The sequence below is a fragment of the Uranotaenia lowii genome, chromosome 2, assembly GCF_029784155.1.
Source record: "Uranotaenia lowii strain MFRU-FL chromosome 2, ASM2978415v1, whole genome shotgun sequence".
Lineage (NCBI taxonomy): Eukaryota > Metazoa > Arthropoda > Insecta > Diptera > Culicidae > Uranotaenia > Uranotaenia lowii.
Genome location: NC_073692.1, coordinates 316,977,578 through 316,999,685, shown reverse-complemented (window position 1 = coordinate 316,999,685; position 22,108 = coordinate 316,977,578). Strand labels below are relative to the sequence as shown.

The 22,108-nt window shown below is 34.5% G+C and overlaps 1 protein-coding gene across 5 annotated transcripts in view; it reads right to left on the bottom strand.

The window, feature by feature from the left end:
• Positions 1-13,327, bottom strand: part of LOC129744692 (uncharacterized) — a 292,192-nt gene extending 278,865 nt beyond the window's left edge. Inside the window, exons 1-2 of one of the 5 annotated variants that reach the window (XM_055737336.1) lie at positions 13,155-13,327; positions 1,353-2,021 (exon numbers count right to left, since the gene is read on the bottom strand). In XM_055737336.1, coding sequence (XP_055593311.1) covers positions 1,353-1,757 — 405 coding nt within the window. In that variant the 5' untranslated portion in view covers positions 1,758-2,021; positions 13,155-13,327. Of the gene's footprint in view, positions 1-1,352; positions 2,022-12,738; positions 12,758-12,781; positions 13,078-13,154 lie in introns of those variants that run through there. The other 4 variants (XM_055737337.1, XM_055737338.1, XM_055737341.1 and 1 more) reach the window with 4 other exon arrangements.
• Positions 13,328-22,108: the final 8,781 nt, after the last annotated feature.

Below are 22,108 nucleotides of genomic sequence, written 5' to 3'. Positions count from 1 at the left end.
GTTAAAAAAGTTAATAAAATTGAATTCACATCACGATTTTTTTTCAAGGAATTTAACAGCAAGCTGTCATTCTTCCCAAAAACCCACACATCGCGATGGAGTGTGTCTCAGCGATCATCATTTTTTTGAGGAAAGGATAAAATTTAGTGTGACTCTTTCAAAATTGAAAACTTTCCCAATACTCAATTATTGGCTCTTCTGTCCCAAAAGGTTGCCGACCACTGATATAGGATAATAAAAGCCATATAAAGTTTGTAGGTGATATCATTAAGCCAATCCGTCATACTGGGTAAAGTTTTTCACGGCATCGAAAAATGTAGAAATTTCTACATCTATGGTTTTTAAATTTCCTATAAAAATAAAAAAAAACTATCTCACGATGTGACGTCATCATCGTTTTGTTATCATTAAATGATAACTTTATTACATTATATTAAAATATAAATTGAACAAGTGTTGTGATATACAAATATTGCATCTAACCCTACTGTTGCATGATGCCCTGTATGACGGTACATGTTCATATTATTTGAAGAACGTAAAAGCAGGGTTCCGAATATCACTCATTTTCAATGAATGTTTCTGATTGCACTTCGCAACTGAACGAATAGCGATCGGGTTTTGTTATTGATTGCTACTGGACCTATCCGATCATCGTTCGTTCTATTCATCGCTAACATATAGATCACCTCGCACGATGCTTGCTGTCAAAACAGTGCAGCACTATCATCCAATTGGAATCACACCAAAGAGCGATGCATATGGCGAATCATGTTCGTCTAGGATCAGGAGTGATTGGTTCAGGAAGTGAGTGAGTGATACATTCAACCGATCATTAGCAAATGTTGTTTGTTTTTAAACATAGCCAATTAATAAATTTATTTGAATTTACAGCGTTTTTTTACACCAGTAAGAATAAAATCAAATTGTAGATGTCTTTGTGAGGGAAAAATGTTCACTTCCGCCGTGTTTTCGATTTCAAATAAACCAGGCGGATACTGAGTGAATGACATTCAGAATGGATCAGTTTGTATCTCACTCATCTCTGATATGCGATGTTTGCAAAATCGATGATTCTGAATGATGCGACTCGGTTTGCATAGCTGAGTGGATCGCTGATCGAGATTGCATACCAGTCGGGCGAAGCAGTTGCGAGAGGCGCTTTCCTATTATACAGTCAGAATGTTTCGAATAAGAAACGTATCCTGAGTGTTTATTTTGATTGATTTTCTGACCATTGCGTAAAAGTTTTCACTGATTCTTTTTCATTATTGGAACAAAGGTGTTTAAGCTGATTCATTCCAAGTTCTTGAAAGAAAAATGTTATTTTTGACCAAGATTCCAATACTCACGAAGTCGTTCATCAAATCCGCCAGCAGGATGATCTTCAGCTTGGACAGCTTGGTTCGGTAAACGTTTTTCTCTGCCATCATGACAGACGACGACTGACTGCCACTTCCTACATCCTGAATGGAGCGCTGTCGCGGTTGTCCCCCGCCAAAGCTTCCGGTATTCCCACTAACGAGAGTAGCTCCCGGGGGTCTTCGTTTGACAATCAACACTGGCCCCTCGTCGTCTGGAAGACGTCGTGATGTCGGTGGCAACTTGCCACTATCTGCTGCGATGGCCGCGGCACTCGACAAGGACACTATCGGAGCAATCGTTCCGGCATGGGCCACGCCATTCCGAGACAGTAGCCCGGCCAAGACGATGCTCGAAATCACTAATAATCGCATTATCACCGGCGAAATTTGCATCTCATTTGAATTCTGAATGAGTTGAGTTGATTTTTTTCTTCTTTCTATTCACGCTCTAGTGCCTAGATTTTTCTAGCTCGTTTTGCTTTTGCACATCGAATGAATGGACGAGCTTTGGTTGATTTTTTTGCAAAACTTTTTATAACTCTTTGACCGCGTGTACACTGGCAGGTTGACTCAACATAAGAACATCTTCTATCTTTTCGTCCGTCACTACATAAGAAAGAATTCTTTTTTCAATGTCGAACTCGAACCACAAAACAGCTTTCACACAGAATGTAGGGCACCATGTTATGTGGATGGAGAAGGTGATTAAACACATTGGAGATGAATTTTACGAGGTAGCAAACATTTTATCTAATCACTTTATCGGACAGTTCTGGGAAGTTGGTTGCGTCTCTCTTCTTGAGGTCGGTCGAGCGACCGACCAAATGGCAGTAAGATATATAAAAAAAAACCCTTTACGATTATATGATTGGCAATAACATAAAACTTTATGCCAACATTCCAATATCATGTTTTACGTTCATTTGTTGTTTTATAAAGATGATCGCATTTTTGCAAACGGTCAAACTTTGTTATAACTGTAAATGGGGATGGTTAAAATAAACTATTTGTGTAGCATGGCTGACAATAAAAAAAAGATGAAAAAGATCGCATTCTTTGAATTTTAGAACGCCTGAACAATTAATATAGATACACAACATAAAATACATTCTTATTCTCAGAATAGTAGATGTTTTGCACATAAAATCGAACACATCAATGGATAAATAATGGGCGTAAAGCATGAAACAGAAAATTGGGCTTTCTTAGAAGTCGATTTGAGGTCATTTTTGAATTTCTCAAACCGTGGGGTCTTAAAAGCTTTGTCTTGGTCCAAAACTCATCCATGATGTTTTATAGAATTTTTAAGTAACGGTTACATGAGTAAATTTGAACTTTTAGGTTTGTATGGGAAAATTGAATATTTTGTACTGAAAAATCAACATCTTTTTTGTTTCTTCTGTGGAACCGAGCCAGCGGACAGTTTTTGTGCCAATTTATAAATTTCTTAATGAAATTCTCCGCTGAACAACTTTGTCGAAGGCCGTAACATCGAATCTTATGAGGCAAAAAAGTTATTAGCTGTTTAACAGAGGTATGTCTTTTCGCATTGATAAACAACAAATTCAATTGACATCACTGCTGGAGCCTCGCAAAGTATTGCAAGAAAAGTAGTCATGTATTAAAGCCTAGTCCATACTAGGCAACATGAACTGCGATTTTTGTTATGAGACGAACTTTGTTGTCTGTTGTTGTTGTTGTTGTTGGAAACCTGAAACGGTCTCAGAGTCTCCCGAAAAAAATTGGAGACGCTGAGACCGTCTCGAGACGAACCGTCTCCTAGTGTGGACTGGGCTTAAGGCATTTCCCGACTTGTCAACCGAACAGCTGATTTCTCATGTTTACAATTTTCGGCATCTGGTGGTAGGGTAAAAATAACAACAACACTACGCATGTTCAATGGCCGGATATTCTTAATTTTTTAAACTAGCTAAAATCAAAAAATTGTAGACATGACATACTTTGGAGGTAATGTTAATGTTATGTTATGTTAATTTGAAAAAAAATATATCTTTTGGAGAAATAATTTAACAGTGCTAATCTCCCAAATTCAAAATGGCGACGAGTAGGTGTTTTTCAAAACAAAAACAAAATGCTACCCTACTACCATCTGTCTCAGGAAATGCTCTATACCTCGCTAGGCGCCCAGCAGGGATGTCAATTGAATTTATTGTTTATCAAAGCCAAAACACATATCCTCATTCAACACCTAATAACTTTTTTGCCTGATAAGGTACGAGGTTACCGTCTTCGACAAAGTTGTTCAGCGGAGAATTTCCTTTAGGAATTTTATAAATTGGCACAAAAACTGCCCGCTGGCTCGGTTCCACAGGAAAAACATAAACGATGTTGATTTTTCAGTACAAAATATTCAATTTTCCGATACAAACCTAAATGTTAAAATTCACTCATGTAAACGTTACTTAAAAATTCTACAAAAATCATGGATGAGTTTTGGACCAAGACGAAACTTTTAAGACCCCAGGGTTTGAGAAATTCAAAAATGACCCCAAATCGACACATACTCATTTGAAGTTTGTTGGCGTTCCCTGGCCGCAAATGTTGCCGATTTAGTTGATATTAGATTCATTGTGCAGGTAATTGATTATAGTTTCTCAATGTTTCAAAGTATAGTCAATATGTTAAACCAGGTATCAAAAAATTGGTTCCGAACGAAAAAAGGTCAATAAATCAATTTTATTTTAATTTTTTTTATTATTTTGACAATTTTTTATATTTAAGTGGCTTTTGAAATTTTTGTTGATTCGTTTATCATTTTGATAAAACATACTTAGTGTCTCTAAAATCTCAGTACTATAAAGACTAAGGCTAATACTATTTTTCAACTGAATATTATCACACAAACTCAAAAAATAATATTTTTTTAGATACGATTCAAAATACATCTGAATCAAAGTTTCAAATCCGTATTTTTTTACGGTAAATCATTAATAAACTATTGTTAATGATGTTTCTTATTCTGATCTAAAAAATTGATTTATTTTCGTACATCCTTCATCTCATCCCTACACATATTTGAATTTAACTTTGAAGTTGATACTTCGATTATCTTTTTGACCTTTTTAGAGATTAATTAAAAAATCATGATCGATTTAACAGAAGACTTCAAATAATAACAATAAGTTAAACGTCATAAATTTTCAGGCGCGAATTTCATAGTTTAAAATATAAAGCTCAGAATGTTTTTTCGCCTTCACTTGAAAAATTGGGTCCTGAAAAGAATAAAGGGTACATACTACGTTTTTCTTATTAAAAGTTTAGATTTATAGGTTTCCAAGACGATTATTTTTTTCCTGAACTCAAAAATTTTGATTTGGGGCCGTTTATTTTCGACCAAAATTCTTTTTTTTTCAGAATGGATAAAAGTAAATAGGAAGAAAACGCAGAAGTCAAAATTATTGCGGTCTTCGAGAAAGTTGAACATTGATTTAAAACCATTGTTTTCAAAACGTTTATAATATTTAACAGATTTGTCAGAAAAGTGATGAAATTTCTTTAATTGTTTTTACCTATTTCTCAAAAGTAATTTCAACAACAAAACCTGATAGAAAAAATAACTACTCTTAATATTTGGATTCAAGTCAACCAAATTAACCAAAATTAGCTCACAAATTCTTTGCACCTCGGAAAAGTGTGAATTTTGTATCCTTGTGTAATTCATCATAATCCCTTTGTTTTAAATTTAAGCGCTTTCTGTTGACTATCGTGAGTAGTTAAAGTCTGTAAATGGCTTCTAGTTTGTTGATGTGATAAATTAGTAGGGTAAGTGTTCCTAATGTGGCATGTGTACCTAATGTTAACATACTGTTCGATTTTGTCTGTTTTTGACGTTATTTTTCACTTATCACAATTACCAAAAAATGATAATGTAAAGGATCATGTGAACTTTCATTTTACAAACAAATTAGTTTTCTAATTCACAAGATTTTTCGTAAAATCCGGATTGTTTCAAAGTATGTCCAATTTAAATGGAATTGTTAGCAAATTTCTTAAAAAACACCTGTTTAGAAATAGAAGATAAAAAGCTGAATTTGTCAACCGATTTTTTTGTAATTTTTCGTCGGATTGTTTTTTATCACGATTTAGGTAATAAGTATGTTAGAACCATGTTTTTTTCGTGTAAAAACTAAAAAAAGCATATGTCCACAATTAGGAACCCTATTTTCAATGTGTTCCTAATTATGGACATAGTCGAAGTTTTCCAAACTATATCAAAGTCATAGAATGTATTTGAAATAAATTTGATTGATAGAATTGTGTTTTAGAATAATTTTCAACGATCTGTTAAAATAAACAGTTTTGAGCTAATAAAACATGATTTTTTTTTGACTTCAGTATATCTCAAAGCTAAAAATGTTGAAAAAATATTTTCGCCAGGTTGTAAGGAACGCACCATCCGCGACAGAGAAGGAAACCATCAAGTTACAGAGAGCTTCTTAACGAGAACAGAATCGAAAGGAAAAATTAAAAACATTCTCAATAAAATACGTTGTATAACATCTTTTGGGGCATCATGCAACACTTTTCAACATCAATGGCTTCTAAAAATTCAATGTCCACTGATAATCCTACCGTTTGTACATCGAAAGTTTTAAGATGGGACATCAAATTAACGTAGTCAGAAAAATAATTGGTTCCACCAGTTATTTTTAAAATTACAAAACATGCGATTTTCACCCTACTAAGAAAAAGGGTATGCAAAAATCTTTGTTCTTAATGAAAAATCAAACAAAAAAGTTTGAAAAGTTTTTGACATATTTGTGATGTCGTCACACATAAAGCACGATCTGCAGTTATTTTAGATTTTGTTAGAATTCAAGTTTATATTTTTTCTGTCGAAGATTTTTTTTTAAAGAAAGGATAAGGGTGCTGATACATTTAGAGATAAATAATACTACAAAAATTCCACATCATATCCTAGCATATGGAAACAAGATTTAATTTGTGAATCATTGATTTGCATGTCGATGCATTTTAGCCCAGACTGGTAACGGAATTTTAAGAATATTTATTTTTAAAAATTACATGATTGTCCAAAAAATATTCATACACCAACAGTGTTGATGTATGATAATAAGTTCCATATAAAGTTTGTAGGTAATATCACTAAGTTAATCTGTCACTTTGTGTAAAGTTTTTTACGGCATCAAAAATGTAAAAATATCAATGTTTCAAATTTTCTATGAGATTCAAAAACTTCATAAAGCTCTCTCACGATGTGAAAAATTATGGCATCATCGTTTTGTTATCATTAAATGATAATTTTAATCAATTATATTAAAATAAAAGTTAAATAAGTGTTGTGGTACACAAATGTTGCATCGAATCATGCTGTTGCATGATGCTCTGTTTGACTGTACTTATTTGTATCCATTACAATGAATTATCTACTTTTGAAATATAATGAATTTAGCCATTGTAAAAGTAAAAGTTTGAATTTGGATAAGCTCAACATCCACTACTTTTTTCAAAACTAGTGTAAAGAGTTATTGTGTAGGATTTAAATAGTCCTTATTTCTCCATTTATATTCCAAAAACCTTATAAAATTTATAAAAAGGTGAGTTTTGAGATTTTTCTCATTAAAGTATTAAAAAAACAGACCCATATGCAAAATCAGGAACAAATAGTGTAATATTAGGGACGCTGATACATTTTTTCTTCATATGTTAACATTGGGAACACCCATATGTTAACATTAGGAACATTTAGTGCCAAATTAGGAACACCGACACACTTTATAAAACATGATATTTTTCGTAAATTAAGGCTTGAAATGATTATTTCAAACCAAAACCGAGTTCAGAAAAAAGTTTGGAACTTAGTCACCAAAAAATTGTATATCTAAGTATTAAAGATTCGGCGCAATAATATCAAATCTAAAAACCTCTGACAAAGTATAGCGAAATTAGGCTCATTTACCCTATTCAATGAATGAATTTGGAAGTTAAAATGGTTGGCTTAAAATTCTGAACTTTATTTTCACCCCTTGAAGAAATCACATTCTAAAGATGAGGTAGGGTCAAAATTTGTGTAGCAAAATAAAAATGTTGTGGATTGGAACTCAAAATTTACAATTCATAGTTGTGTCTAAAAAATAAATGTCTGGCTTATAGTGATTTAGAATTAAATAACGCCGGAGGAGAGCCAATTTTTTGACATGTTTGTCTACACTTATTTATAAAATACCTTTTGGATCAAAGAATTTAGATTCATTTCTTGAACCGAAAATTTTACATGGAAAAAATCTCTATGGGGGAAGGTTAAATCCCTAAACCTTTTTTTTAGATAATGAAATTAATGTACCGGCCCACCACACTCCCCCACACCAAAAAGCTCGTATGAGCCCCCTCGTAATGGACGCTACTGTTTGGCAGCAAATAAAAAATAAAAAAAATTCGCCAGCAAATTTTACTCATGCTGAGAACTCAAAATTTAGTTAATTGCGAGTAAATGTGACGAATACTATTTAAACTAATTTAAACTATGAATCTCAATGGAAAAAGATTTCCTTTAAAGAGATTCATGACCTTCCCCCGTTCACAGGGCCTTGGTTCTCGTGTATATTGAAATAATGATTGGAATCTGCGTTTCGGGTCATTTTGACCCGAATAGCTTCGGAAAGTTAATAAAAATTATGCTATTGGAGCACAATTTTGTTGAAAACTATGAAATTTCAGAACAATCAATTAGTTATGTCGAGAAAATAAAACGACTTAGCCCAGTGAACATTTTGGTCTGTATATTTCAGTTGTTTCTGAGATATACACACTTTTGTACAATCTGAAAAAGTTGTATAGAATATTCTATATAAGCCTGTACGTACCAAAGTGGAGGCAATATATGGACCAAATTCTGCTCACCTTGGAAATACAAAACTTTGTATTGCGTTTTCAACAATTTGATAGCAACTTTGCTTTGTATTAAATCTTAGGATTGTACAACTTACAACTTTCTATTGCCTGCCCTACAATTTGATTACAATTTCCTTTTGCAGGTAGCCTGACGTTTGTACAACTTTCTTCGTCATGTAATACAATTTATTGTTATTGTATCCCAAAGCCATTATATTTTTCCCTTATTACGATTTTACTATGAATCGCCTTGAACATTAATACAATAGAATTTAATGTTTACTGCGAAAAAAAATTGAACTTTATACAACTTTATGTGTCTCTTTTTCCTCAGTTTCGAACTCACAACGTTCCGATCCCTGTCTTTCGATACTTCCTCGGCGCCATTTCATGTTGATACACACAAGCAAATTTGTTCATGTACAGTTGAGAGTTCTGTTTAAAAATCAGTTAATCGTATAAAATACCACTGACTGCATCATTTCGGACTTCCAATCTATTTATAGATGCCGTTTTTCGAAATACAACTTTGATCTATCTCATAGACGATTCTATAACAATCAATAATTGTATTCAGCGCTGTGCGATCTTAGCTAGCTATTTACTATACTGTTAAACAATATGACAATCTACAGATTGTTTAAATTCAATTATACGATGATCCTACAATTACTGTACGACCTTTCATGGAAATAATATGTCATCATAGATCTCAAGCATGAAAGATTGCGTAATTGTACAGTGGGATATAATATTGAGCTTTACACAATTCTACTGCAATTCAAAACAACTTTAGTGGTCTTTCTATACGATTTACAAAATATTACCGTATAAAATGAACTATACAAACCATAAACGATAAAATATAACTTGGTTTAGCTACAACATGATTAATTAACACTGCCTTCATGTTTGAAACAAAATTTGTCAAGGATTTCCAATTTTTGCAATTGTTGTCATAAGATGATTACGATATTACTAAGCATAGGAATTGCATTATTAACAATTATTTGCCGATTAAGTTAATCTCAATAAGCGACTTTGAATGACATGTATGAATAGATTGTTTAAATTACACAATACGATTTTCTCACAATTACTGTACAACCTTGCATGGAAATAATATGTCATCATAGATCGTAAGCATGAAAGATTGCTTAATTGTACAGTGGGATTAAATATTGAGCTGCGATTCAAAACAACTTTATTGATCTTTCCATACAAACCATAAACGATAAAATATAACTTGGTTTAGCTACAACATGATGTTCATACAATTCCAATTTAAACTGGATGCATATACAATCGAAAATGAACACTGCTTTACGATTTCTGGTTATCTGGGAGAGTTCACCTGCTGAACATATGATTATTTGATTTAATCTGAGATTATTCTCGAATTTCTCAAACCCTGAGGTCTAAAAAGCTTCCTTTTGGTTCAAATCTTATCCATAACTTTTTGCAGCTTTTCAAAGTAACGTTTACATGGGTATATTTTCACTTTTTGATTTTTTACTTTAAAGTACTGCAAAAAATCATGGATGCGTTTTGAACAGAAGCGAACCTTTTTAGCATCAGGGTTTGAATTCGAAAAATGAACCAAAATCGATTCCGTTTAATAATTTGTCTATCTCTTTAATCAGATTTCTTGAAAATTTCAAAAAGCTCATCTATATATATAAAAAGCAATTTCTGTATGTTTGTTTGTTTGTTTGTTTGTTTGTTTGTTTGTTTGTTTGTTTGTTTGTCCTCTATAGACTCAGCCGTCTTAAGAGCTAGAGGTCTGAAATTTGGCATGGATGCTCATGAGGACCAGGAAGGATGAAAAATGTTTTCAGATTTTCGGACGACCCCTTCTGAAGGGACGTTACTTTTCGTCGGATCGTGTCGAAAATTTGCACATGAGTGTTTTGAAAGACGAGCAATCGATTTCAGGTGTCAAAGTGTATGTAAGGGGTCATCCAAAGGGGTCGTCCATATTAAATGTTCGCTGTTATTGCGATATTGACGTCATTATACATCGTATTCAGCTGAAAATTGATACACGATAGTTTTGATTGACGTGCAATCGATTCGAGGTATCAAATTCAGTGTAAAGGGCCGGCAAAAGGGGTCGTCCATATCAAATTTTCAATATCTTAGTGATACTGACGTTTTTATACATCGGATTGGGATGAAAATTTGCACATAGTAGTTATTAGGGACAAAAAATTGATTTCACTTATCCAAATTAAAAACAGGGGTCGACCAAAGGGGTCGTCCATATTAACTATTCACTGTTTATGCGATATTGTCGTTATTATACATAGGATTCAGATGAAATTTGGTACACGAGAGTTTTGAGGGACGAGCAATGGTTTTCGGGTATTAAATTCAGTATAAGGGGCCGGCAAAGGGGGTCGTCCATATTAACCGTTCAATATTTTTGCAATATCGTCGTTATTTGACATCGGATTGTAATGAAAATTAGCACACGGTAAGTTTCGGGGACGGGCAATCGATTTCAGATGTCAAATGTTTTGCCAGGGGTCGACGAAAGGGTTGTCCATATTAATTAATTTTCACTGTTTTTAGAAATATTGACGTAATTATGCAATAGATTGCTTTGAAAATTTGCACACGGGAGTTTTGAGGGGGCAATCAATTTCAGGTATCAAAGAGTGTTATGTTATGCCACCGAAGGGGTTTAACTTTTTGGCAATAAGAGCGTTGTTATGCAACGATCGAGTCACAATTTATTCACGGGGGTTTTTTTTGGCACGGTCAATTGATTCCTGATTTCAAATTAAGTAGCAGACGACAGAAAAAGTAATTGTCCAATATTTTTGCAATTATTACTTGACAATGAATTCGGAAGTGCATCTGGAAAATTTTCGGCAATTGACTTTCATACAAACTGTTCACGACATATTCCAAGTTCAAAAGCGAAACGGAGTTCGTATGGGATCAGCTAGTCTCGTAATAAAAGAAACAAAGGTAATGTTAAAAGATAGGAACCAAAATCCAGAGACAGTAATCACAATCGATATACAATGTTTTTATCTCAGTAACTAATTCTTAAATGCAGTTTAACCCTTTCATGCAAATTGTTGTTACAAAACAACACATCATTACTCAAAACGCGTGGATGTTTTTGGGTGATATATTAACAAAAAATATTTTAGAGATTAAAAAAAAGGCCTATGGTATTCCTATTGCGATATTTCAATGTATGTGTAAGTTATCGAACAAGGATCGTATACAGGAAAATTGCAAACATCAAATTTATTTATTTTTTTGAAAAAAAAGTTTTTTGGAAAATCACTGTTATTTCTTCAAATTTGAAAATTCCAACAAATTTATTAATATCAATCTATCACAAACACCTTCCTGCACTCAATTAACAAGGTTTGGAAGAAATTTGCAAAATCGTATTGAAATGAATTGAGAATTTCAAAATTTGTTTTTCAACTTTGATAGGCCATAACTTTCATAATTTTCAAAATAACGACTCAAACCTGTACAGTTGTGTTATTCGAGTTAAAATATTATTTCACTGATCCAATAACTGCTATTCTAATAAAAAAAAAGTCATGCATAAAAGGGTTAAGAATCATATTTTAGATCTTTGGAGTAACAAATAAGAAATCAGTAACATGAACTCCAAAACAGCATCATTAGATAATAATTTTAATAGTTTTTCGTTAACTACTAATATATTTTATAAGATTATAAAATCCTGCATAAAGAACTTTATTGATACATGTAAAAAAGTGGATTTTTCTGATTCCCCGACTTTAAGGTACCAATAATCTATTTTATTTTAATTTGAAAAGAATTTAAAGAAGGCCTTCAACCTTAACCTTTGACCCTGTTTCTTAAAGTATCAAATTTGCAACAGAAAATGTATACAAAATGTGAAAAAATGGTATTTTTTCGAATTTAGAAAACTTGATATACTTGATTAATCAAGGTTTTAAAAATTATTTCAAATTAAGTGTTTGAAAAAATATTTTTGAAGATTATATAATCAGAAATTCACAGTACTCTTCTCCTGATAGTGAGATAATAATTGAACATTTCCAGAGTAGAGTCAGAGTCCAATTATGAACGATAAATTTGAAAATATGAGAAAAGAGAATACAGAATCTTCAATTATAATTTTTAGTTTGAATTTATTTGTTATATTTCATCATCAGTCTTTTATAGAATTTGTAAAAAGAAATAATTAATTTAAAGTCAGAACACTTTTTTCGCTTAAAAAATCTTTATATCTTGAGAAATCGTTATATCTTGATGTTGGAATTCAATCTGGAAGAGTGTTCGACTCAAATATTTCATATTAAATAAGAATATCCGACATTGTTTTATTTTTGTAATTCTAAACTGTTGTTTATTTTAAAAGAGACAAATCAAGCTTTGTTCTTCTTTTTGATGATCACAACCAACTTTACTGATACTTCGTTTTTAATGTGATTGACTCTCAAAATATCAGCTCAGCAAAAATACACTTTCAAATCACTTCTTTTTCATTCATTCAACAAATCACCAAACGATATCTTTACTACTTCCGGTACTCGCGCACTGATGGACACGCTCAATTTCCCACGCGCCCGTCTGCCTGCCAAGAACGATTTCTTCCCTTCTTCACTTTCCAAATTGATTCTGACTGATTACAATTGTAAATAACTTCTGATCCACTCCACTTTGTACCCTCAGATTGAATTATCTGAACTTTCGCACCGAAACGTCGCTGCCCAAGAAAGAACCTCATCAGGCGGTGTGGCTTAAGAGTCCCAGATTGAATGGGATTGCGGGAAGATGGGTTGCGGAATAAAACAAGAAGGAAACCACTAATCACTCTCCACTCGCTGCCATCCCAAGGCCCAAATCCAAGCCCAAGCTCAACACAAAACAACAAAAATACACCGAACTGACCTCGCGCGAATAAATTGCGATAAATGGGATGTGGGGCCCTTGCTCGCACGCAGAGCTATGTTTTGCTTTGGATCCCCCTCGAGGCGCGACACCAGTATCTCGCGGCCGGCTTTGCGCAACCTGTGCGTTCTTCAGACAGAAGAAGATTTGCTCTGTGCTTCCACTCGCCGGTGCCGATCGGAACGGACTAACCTGCCTAGCTTGCTTACTTGCTTGGCGCAACCAGCCAACACTGACTGATACGCGGGGATGGACTCTCTCGGGGGTCTCTGTCCGGCCAAGTGTCCAGCGTGCTGATCGCGCTGGGGTTCGTGGGGATAATGCGCAAGTCGTTGAGATCGATGATCGGAAAAAAGAAGCTGACATTTTGAATCACAACTCTACTTTCTTTCTAATCCTATTGCACATGAATTATAGAAATATGTTTTTTCTCAAAGGATTTTAAACATCGATATGGCTTATTTATCCCGAATTATAACGAATAGGGTAACAGACCTATTCTGGATCGCTCTGGGAAGTGCCGATGCCAATTTTTTGTTTTATTAAACAGAGTTACCAACTAAAGGACTGATCATTTTATATCGTGTTTTTCAAGTATTTTTAAAATTCCCAAAACGCAATGCAGCCTTGAGAATTCCTCTACGGTGTAAAATATTGATAAGTTTTCTGTGACCAGTGGCGATCGATTTATAAAAAGCAATGCACTTCAGGCAAAAATGTAAGTTTTTCTGGTATGAATTCTTCACCCTCTCTCTTTCAAAGTGGGAAGGGCTCACGAACTACCATAAAAACTTTGTTGGAATCAAAATGACGCCACATGCCATATTTGGCTCATTTTTTCTGCTATGCCAAATATTTGTACGCAAACAACCTTCTCGGTTTAAGCCAAAAAAAAATTATATGGGAGCACCTCCCCTTTCCCTTACCCATCCCTCACTACTTGAAGGAGGTAGGCGCCTCTAATAATCATACCCATTATCGCGTACCTTAAAACCCTCTCATAGCTAATTTGGTTCCAATTTGGTTCATTGGAATTGGAGTTCTCGGGTTGTGCAAAAAAAAACTGGTATGGGAGCCCCCTTTGTCCCTTGTTATCCCACCACTGCAAGAAGGGAGGTTTCTCATATGGTAATCATAAAACCATTTCTCGAACCAGATGCTTTCCTATATATGCCAAATTTGGTTCCATTACACAATGGGGAAAATAGTGTACAAACCGCGAAGAAATTCAATATATTTCGTCCTACATGACCCAAATCTATCAAATTATACTTTCCTTTTGTGAAAATTTCCGGAGAATCGATTGGACATAGCACAAGTTTACGAACGGAGATATAGTGCCTTTTTATTCCCTAAATCCCCTATATTTTGGAAACATTCCAGAAAAAAACTGATTCGAACCAAAGAATTATGAACAAAAACAGACCTATCGTGTGAAGGCTATTTTGGCCACTACACGCTTAAGAAAATGGAGTTATGGCTGTTTTTACCCTCAATTCCCCTATATTTTTCAACTATTTCTTAAATAAGCATGCTCGGACTTGAAAATTTTGACCCAAATTGGTTGTATCTAGTGTGGTTTTTTTACGAACAATCGAATGAGGGCTGTTTGAGCCGCCGCACACTTTGGAAAATGGAGTTATGGCTGTTCTACCTTCAATTCCCCTTTATTTTTCAAATTGTTAAAAAGCATGTTCGGACTTGAAAATTTTGAATCTTTTGGAACGTATCATGTGTGATTTTTTTCGAGGAATTGAATGAAGGCTGTTTGAGCTACCGCACGCTTCGGAAAATGGAGTTATGGCTGTTTTGACCCTCAATTCCCCTTGTTTTCAATGATTTCAGGAAAAAGCATGTTCGGACTTGAAAATTTTGAATCAAATGGGTTGTATGTATCCTATGTGATTTTTTTCGAGGAATCCAACGAAGCCTATTTGAGCCACCGCAAGGATTGGGAACAGGAGTTATGGCTGTTTTACCCTCAATTGCCCAACATTTTTCAAATAGTTCAGAAAAAGCATGTTGGGACTTGATAATTTTGAACCAAATGGGTTGTATTTTGTGGAGTTTTTTCGAGGAATTGAATGAAGGCTGTTTGAGCCACCGCACGCTTCGGAAAATGGAGTAATGGCTGTTTTTACCCTCAATTCCCCTACATTTTTCAATTATTTCAGAAAAAAAGCATGTTCGGACTTGAAATTTTAGAACCAAATGGAACTTATCATGTGTGATTTTTTTTTCGAGGAATGCAACGAAGCCTATTTGACACACCGCACGGAACGGAAACAGGAGTTATGGCTGTTTTACCCTTTCATTTTTCAAAAAGTTCAGAAAGCCCATGATCGGACTTGAAAATTTTGAACCAAACGAGACTTATCTTAGGCGGCATCCATAAATTACGTAACGCAAAAAATGCACTTTTTGGACCCCCTCCCCCCCGTATGTCACAAATCGTCACGCTTCGACGTACCCCCCTATGAAAATTACGTAACGCTGATAAATACCCCCCCCCCCATCTTTTCATGTTTTTGAATAATGATTTTCGATGGTAAGAAAAGATTTTAATATAAAATTTTTTAACGTTTTTCGAAACGGAATTAATATCTATCCAAATCGCTTCTTAGTACTCATTGATGATAACTCTCTGATAAAATAAAATGATTGTCTTATTACTAGTTGTTCTGTGCTTGTTAACTGATGATCTACATTGTATAATTTATTTTCTTTAAGCAGCGAAATAAATTAAACAATTATGCAAAATATACTCCGCTAAGTAATATTCGTCGGAATAACCAAAATTGCATTTATTTTAAATTTATCGAGAAAAAATAGTGAAATTTCCGTCTTAAGGTTGAATTGAGTTCTTGGGGGTAAATGTACATAATAATCGGTTTTCTAGCGATTATTTCTTGGACATCCTAACTGTGTATTGGAGTCTATCTCAGAATCATTAAAATGGGAAGGTTCCAAACCAGTTTAATCATGTTAAAGCCTATGAATTTCAAGCTGATTCTGGTGTGCTTATCATTCTGCAAAATTTGCATGACATCAAAATAGCTGCGATTAAATTGAAAATTTTAAGGAAAAAATCGTTACGTAACGATGAGCATACCTCCCCCCTCCCCTTTGTCACAATTCGTAACGTTCGAGCTTACTCCCTCCCCCCCCCTAGGAGCGTTACGTAATTAATGGATGGCCCCTTATGCAATTTTTTCCGGGGAATCAATAGAAAGCTGTTTGAGCCACCACACGCTTTTAAATATGGAGTTATGGCGGTTTTTTCCTCAATTCCAATTCTTACATAAAATTCAAACCAGCTTCTAAATGATACATCAATTAAATTCATATTTTAATTATGATTCACAATACAAATTAAAATTAAATAATTTAAATATTGAATTTAGATTGAACCAGAACTACACAATTTTAATAAGGCCGGAACGAATATCAATTTCCTCTTTTGTTACCACCCCCCCCCCCCCCCTCGTCGAAATTTCCAAAAAACCCCAAGGGGGAAATAAAGATTGATGTTTTTTATGGAAATTTTGAAAAATTTATCAAATATTCGAAAGATTACAAGAGCTAAAAACAGATCGTGGAAGATTGGAGTTTGATCACCTTTGGTGTTCTTAACTTTATTGAATTTTTCGATAAAAAATCGCTCGTTTTATAGTTTTTGTGCAATGATGTAGTATGCAATTTAGTTGCATACAATCTTTCGTGCAATTCATTCCAATTTATTTGTTTTTCGCATTATTTTTTATCATCCCCCCTCGCGATGTTTCAACTCCGAGTGACAAAAGAAGAATTTGAAATTTGTTCCGGCTTAATAGACTCATAAATGAGGGATCTGAAACTTAACTCATAAAATTCTGATCTGGAATTAAGTTTCTTGGGGGTAAACTTTTCGGCTATCAGACAACTTAAATAGCAAAGATGACTATTTATTTAAGATCCAACGTTTCGAGCCATATAGGATCATCATCAGAGCCTGTAATTTTATTATATGTTTACACAGTTTTATAAATCAGTTTAATATTATAAAACTGCTTACCGTAAAAATGTCGTCTTTTTGTTTTGGATTGATTCGGCTGATCAGATAAAGCTGTCTTGTATATCTGTTACGATATTTTTTAAATAAATTTGGGTATTGTTGGAAAAAATGTTGTGTTGTCACATACTGTGTATGAAGTTTTGCGGTTAAAAAACCGTTTTGTCCTACAATTTTGGATTTATATTCACCAGCATCTAAAAGTTGTCACACAGTTTATACTTTCACTTTCCAACAGATTTTTATCTGATCATGACAAGTGTGTACATAAGGAGTTGAATGGAGATATTTGCTGGAAACGGACGCGCAATGAACTCGGGCCGGTCTGCAGACCTGTAGTCGATTAGGTCGGCCATCACGGACGCCTCAAGCAACCTATCGGTTACGACATATGTATGTAAACAGGCAGTACGAAAGCAAGTAACAGTTTTTCGTTTCCAATTCCCTTTCCCCTCATAAGACAATACCCTGCTATCATGAAATCTCACTAGAGATGATAAGATATGTCGTTTATATTGAAATTTTTTGTGGCTTTCGTAAAAATGTTAGTTCCTCATGATTTTTTGGCTTTCTTACAGAAAAACATAGCGAACGGTCAGTTAGGGCTATCATTAATCAAGGGTCCAAGACCCACTTTATACATACCAATCGACTCAGCTCGACGAGCTACGAAGATGTTCGTGCATTTGTATGTTCCAATTGAAAGTTTGTAACATAGTGTTCTCCTATTCTGGGTTTTACAATTTTGATGAATTTAGTTTCAAAAGATTGGATTTTTTTTCTGTAGGTTTTCTATTCCATAGTAAATATCATGCTTATGCTGGCTCCAAAAAAGGTAGCCATTGGCTCAGCAGCAGTAGCCAGCAATCGCTAAATTAATTACAGAGGCGATCGAAAATTTGACAAAAAGTTCATTAAACAGCTGAGAATCGATCCCACGCCATCTATCATGAGAGTTTAGGAGGCTAACCCCTTGACCACTAGTGAGTGTCGAGAAATGTGGCTGTTTGAAATATTTTGATAGTAAATGAGCTCGTTGAATATCAGTTCGCTTATCCTCCAAAAAAACTTACTGGCCATCTTTTTTTTTATATTGAGTTTACTAATTTTAGTTTTCGATTTCCGTTGATCATAATCTTTTTTATAGATTAATCATATATAATTCAAAAATAAGGAATCCATTATTGTGTCATATGTTTCCAAAGATAATTAAAGCTCTGTAAGAAAGCCTTCAATCCACTGTTAAGTGTATTAAATCGGGTTTTATAATTTGTTTACGACACTCCTATCGCAAAACATTTCGAGTCGATCAAATGATAACTTGGCTCGTAAAAAATGGAGGACTTCTAAACATTATATAGAGCTACGGCTTGCTACAGTTTAGATACATGTATTTCGATAGTAACTTAGTAATCAGAAATCGTCTTCTATTACGATCAATCGAAATATAAAGAGTCGTCAGGAGTACCTCAAGGTAGTCACTTGGGGCCCCTTCTCTTCATTCTATTGATGAACAGCTTACCAGAAGTGCTTTCGAACGCATTCGTGCTTATCATGCCGACGATGTAAAATTATTCTTGCCTGATAAAAGAATTAATGATTTCGAAAAACTGCAAAGTGATTTAAATGCCGACCAGAACAAAACTGAAACGGGACGGCTCAAAATACGCAGTCATATCATTTACGAGGAGCTTCACACCGATCTAGCATACTTACTCTCTAGGCGGAGAAGAAATAAGTAAGATTTTTAACGTACAAGATTTCGGCGTTAAAATGGATTCCGGATCGACTTTCAAGAACCACATAAATAGCCTAGTGTCAGTCAGACGGACTTGTACTTTTTGGAGTGGTGAGGCGACAATAAAAAGGCTGTACGTTGGCATGGTCAGATCGAAATTTGACTTTGCGAGCATAGTTTGGAGACCAATGTACCATGTGCATTAGACTGCCCCAAATTTGTATGGGAAATTCAAAACCTGTAAAATGTTATACGCTGCAGGTTAAAATTGATCCTAGGCCTAGTGCAAGATCTCATGCTGAATTTGGGCCAGATCGGATCACGGGAAGGAGTCGCTCAACAAGCCTGAAGTTTGTATGGGATTTTGAGACATTTTGTTCGGGAGGAACATGAAAAACTAGTTTTTCATCAATAACTGTGGTTTCCTTCGACCGATTTCTTTTAAAAACGGATTTTCTTAAAGCCCAAACTATGACAAATATTTTATTGGAAGACTGCAAATCGTTTCGAGTTAAAATAAAAAAGTTATTAGGCTTCAAAAAGGGGCTAACTTTTTAAGGGAGGTATTCATCATTTCTTATTAGTCGGGACGTTCGAACATTGCGACGCAGCATTATCCGTGATAAATAGCACCCTTAAAAAAGTTAGCCCATTTTTGAAGCCTAATAACTCTTTTATTTTAACTCGAATCGATTTGCAGTTTCGGGATAAAATATTTGTCATAATTTGAGCTTTAAGAAAATCCATTTTGCAGCACATAACTTTTTCAAAAGTCGGGTCATTTGGGGCACTCTAATGTGCATATAAATCGATTGGAAGCGATTCGTGAAATTCGCAGTCAGGAATCTTGGTTGGGCAGACGACATGCCATAGTATGAATATCTGTGTCACTTGTTGGATCTGGATTTGTTAGAGAACCGGCACCGCATAAACGATTTTTATTCTTTTTCAAAAAAGATCGAGGTGAGTTCGACTATTTTGAGTTCCCGATTGACGGCTAATTCCAGTACTTTGGCTCTTAGACGACGTAGACGTTACGTTCTTGAAAATCGAAGAACAAATTACAGTTGAACGTGCCAGCATTCCGATTTATGAGAGTAGTTAACAGCATTAATAATATTATAGATTTAAACCCCAGTGTTCAAATAGTGAAAAATCAGTGTGTGTTATATTTATGGAGGCAACTATATATTACATAATTTTTAAGATATCGGGATGACGGGCTCAGCGTAAATATCCATCAATAAACCAAATATGAAATAAAAACCAAATGCCCATTACATTCAAGCGAAACAAGAAAAACATTTTTTATTATCCTATTGGATAATTCATCCTAAAATAAAATATAGTGAGAATCGAACTCGCTGCAACATCTCATCTCGGCCTGCCAGTCCGATATCTTACCCAGTGCACCATCTGAGTCGGCTAGCAAACAACATAATTATTCGACTTATGTTAACCTTGATATTGTTTCTAATCATTCTGAACTTCGATAAACCGAATAGGAAAAATTAAAATAATAATCTTATCACATTTTTATTCACAGAAAGATGTTGCTCAAGAGTTTTCGATACAGTCTTTACTCACACGAGAGAAAAAATGATTCTTCCATTAAAAATGTTTTTTTTGTGCGTTTTCAATTTTCTTTTCATTTTTCAATGAAACATAAAAAAGCTGCACAAATTATTAATCGAATCTTATGATTTTGTTTGGGTACATTTCATGCGTTAAAATTATAAAATTTTCAATGTGATGGAAAATTTTAGAGAAACATGTCGCTCAAAGAAAAGGTCGATCATAAACCGTAAATATCAAGAATTTCTCAAATAAGTTACAACGGCTCACCGAAAGGACTTGTACCAAAGCGGAGATTGCGGGTTCAAGCCCTGTCAGTTAGCCGTTGTATCTTATTCGAGAAATTCATAATATTTACGGCTTATGTTCTTCTTTTTCTTCGACCCTCATGTTTCTCTAAAATTTAGCATTACTTTGAAAATTTGATATTTTATCCTTTTCGCATTAAAAAGTATTTTTTGATCATGAATAATACAAAAATAAAAATAATTTCTCTCCTGTTCCTTGTAGGCGTGAATCGCCCCCTGGTACTCATCCCGATATGCTCGGTGAAATCTCAGCCGGTTTATTGTTTATGACGGGTATCAACAGGTTCGAGAACGAAACATGCTCTGCATGCTGTTCTGTGTATACGATGATGATGGACAGATTCTCCGTCATCAAAACATGATGACGATCAGCCATCATCATCAGCTGGATGATAATTGACTTGCCTCGATGACTGCGCAGGTAGTTATGATCCTACCGGAAGAATAGTTAAAGGATAAGTTTACCAAATAAGGTAACAATCAACAGGCAATCTAAAGAGTTCGAAATGACGATTTTCAATTTAGGTTTTATATTAGGATTTTTTTCTATTCAAACTATAATGTAAGCTCAATGAAAAATCAAGATATCACAAAAAAAACGTAAGCCCACGTGCAGTTCGACCTCCCATTGATCACCCGGCAGCAGATCTGATACCTCGACATTATTACCTACCACCGAAAAGGTATTCGACCGGCAGGTTGTTGTTCTTTCGGTCAGTTTTCTCTTGATGTTTGAAGTTTATTTGTTTCGATAGGTCGACTCATTTCGATTGCTTCTCGTTGTTGATGAGAACGATTCTATCGTCTTTTATTTATATCCCGGAGTTGTAGCTTATGGTAGAATATTTTTAGGTTCCCTTATCGTGGAGCACCAAATTACGGGTGGTGGATAAGTGGGACGTTAAATAAAAGCATTCTGATGAATTGTAGTAGGTACTATACTATAGTACACGTTTCTCACAACCAGATAAAGTTTACAGGAAAAACTTATCACAAAGAAGATTTCAGAAGAGTTCATCAATTTGTTTTATTAATTTAGAGATCTTTCGAGTGCAATGACACATTTTCTTCAACTGAGTTCAACTTAACTGAACAAGGCAAATTCCAATCAGAGCCATTCATTCGGAAGGTGTAGCAATAAAATGTTTTACATGGATGAAAATATATGGAACATCTCCGCCCCGAATTCGAATTCAGAAACCGTTCTTCAATCAAGGTGGTCCCAATAAAAGGGCTATCGAATCGGAATGTTGATAATAAACGAAAGCAGTCAACCCGGGTG